Genomic DNA, 621 nt, shown 5'->3' with positions numbered 1-621 from the left:
CCCTGCGCCCCCTGGAACCGCTCACTCAGCCTCAGGCTTTTCCGCCACTTTATCCACGGAATTTTTAAGGCTGGAAAAATCCTGCGGGACGAATCCAGCCATCCCTCATCCCAAATGATTCGCCCCAAATTCCTATGGAAAATCCCTATGAAATTGCACAGAGCCAAAGGAAAATGCTCCTGGACAAGACATTCCCGAGGGAAAAGTGGGAATCAGGAAGGAATTACTTGTGCTTGACAGGCTCCTCCTCCTCATCTTCTCTGGGAATTTTGGATTCGGGTTCTCCACTCTCCTGGTTCTGCAAACAAAAAAAAAAAAAAACGGGATAATCCGTGAGATTGGGGCTTCCCTGGAAAAGCAGGAGAGCAAACAGCTCCCAGACCCTCTGGGATTGGGATATTCTTGGGAGAAGGGAATTAGAGGAAGAGAAGGATGAGAATGGGAACGAGCGCCGATCCCCACGAAAGAAGTGGGAATTCGCCCAGCAGGATTTCTTCTTTCCCTCGTTTCTCATCCGGGATGGAAAACACGGAATGCCACAGGGATGAGCACAACAAAGGATTTCATTCCAGCTCCAGGAAAAAGCTGGAGCAAAATCAATCCAGTTTCTCCAGAATAGGG

The 621-nt window shown here is 49.1% G+C and overlaps 1 protein-coding gene across 1 annotated transcript in view; it reads right to left on the bottom strand.

Moving 5' to 3' along the window:
- CCDC12 (coiled-coil domain containing 12) overlaps positions 1 to 621 on the bottom strand; it is a 12,100-nt gene that overhangs the window by 9,057 nt on the left and 2,422 nt on the right. Inside the window, exon 2 of the mRNA XM_017746767.1 lies at positions 228 to 298. Within this exon, the coding sequence (XP_017602256.1) occupies positions 228 to 298 (71 nt within the window). The remainder of the gene's footprint in view (positions 1 to 227; positions 299 to 621) is intronic.

The sequence above is a fragment of the Corvus brachyrhynchos genome, unplaced genomic scaffold (genome assembly GCF_000691975.1).
Source record: "Corvus brachyrhynchos isolate BGI_N302 unplaced genomic scaffold, ASM69197v1 scaffold18, whole genome shotgun sequence".
Classification (NCBI taxonomy): Eukaryota; Metazoa; Chordata; class Aves; order Passeriformes; family Corvidae; genus Corvus; species Corvus brachyrhynchos.
Note: the sequence above shows the minus strand (reverse complement) of the source record. Positions and strands in the feature narration are given on the sequence as shown.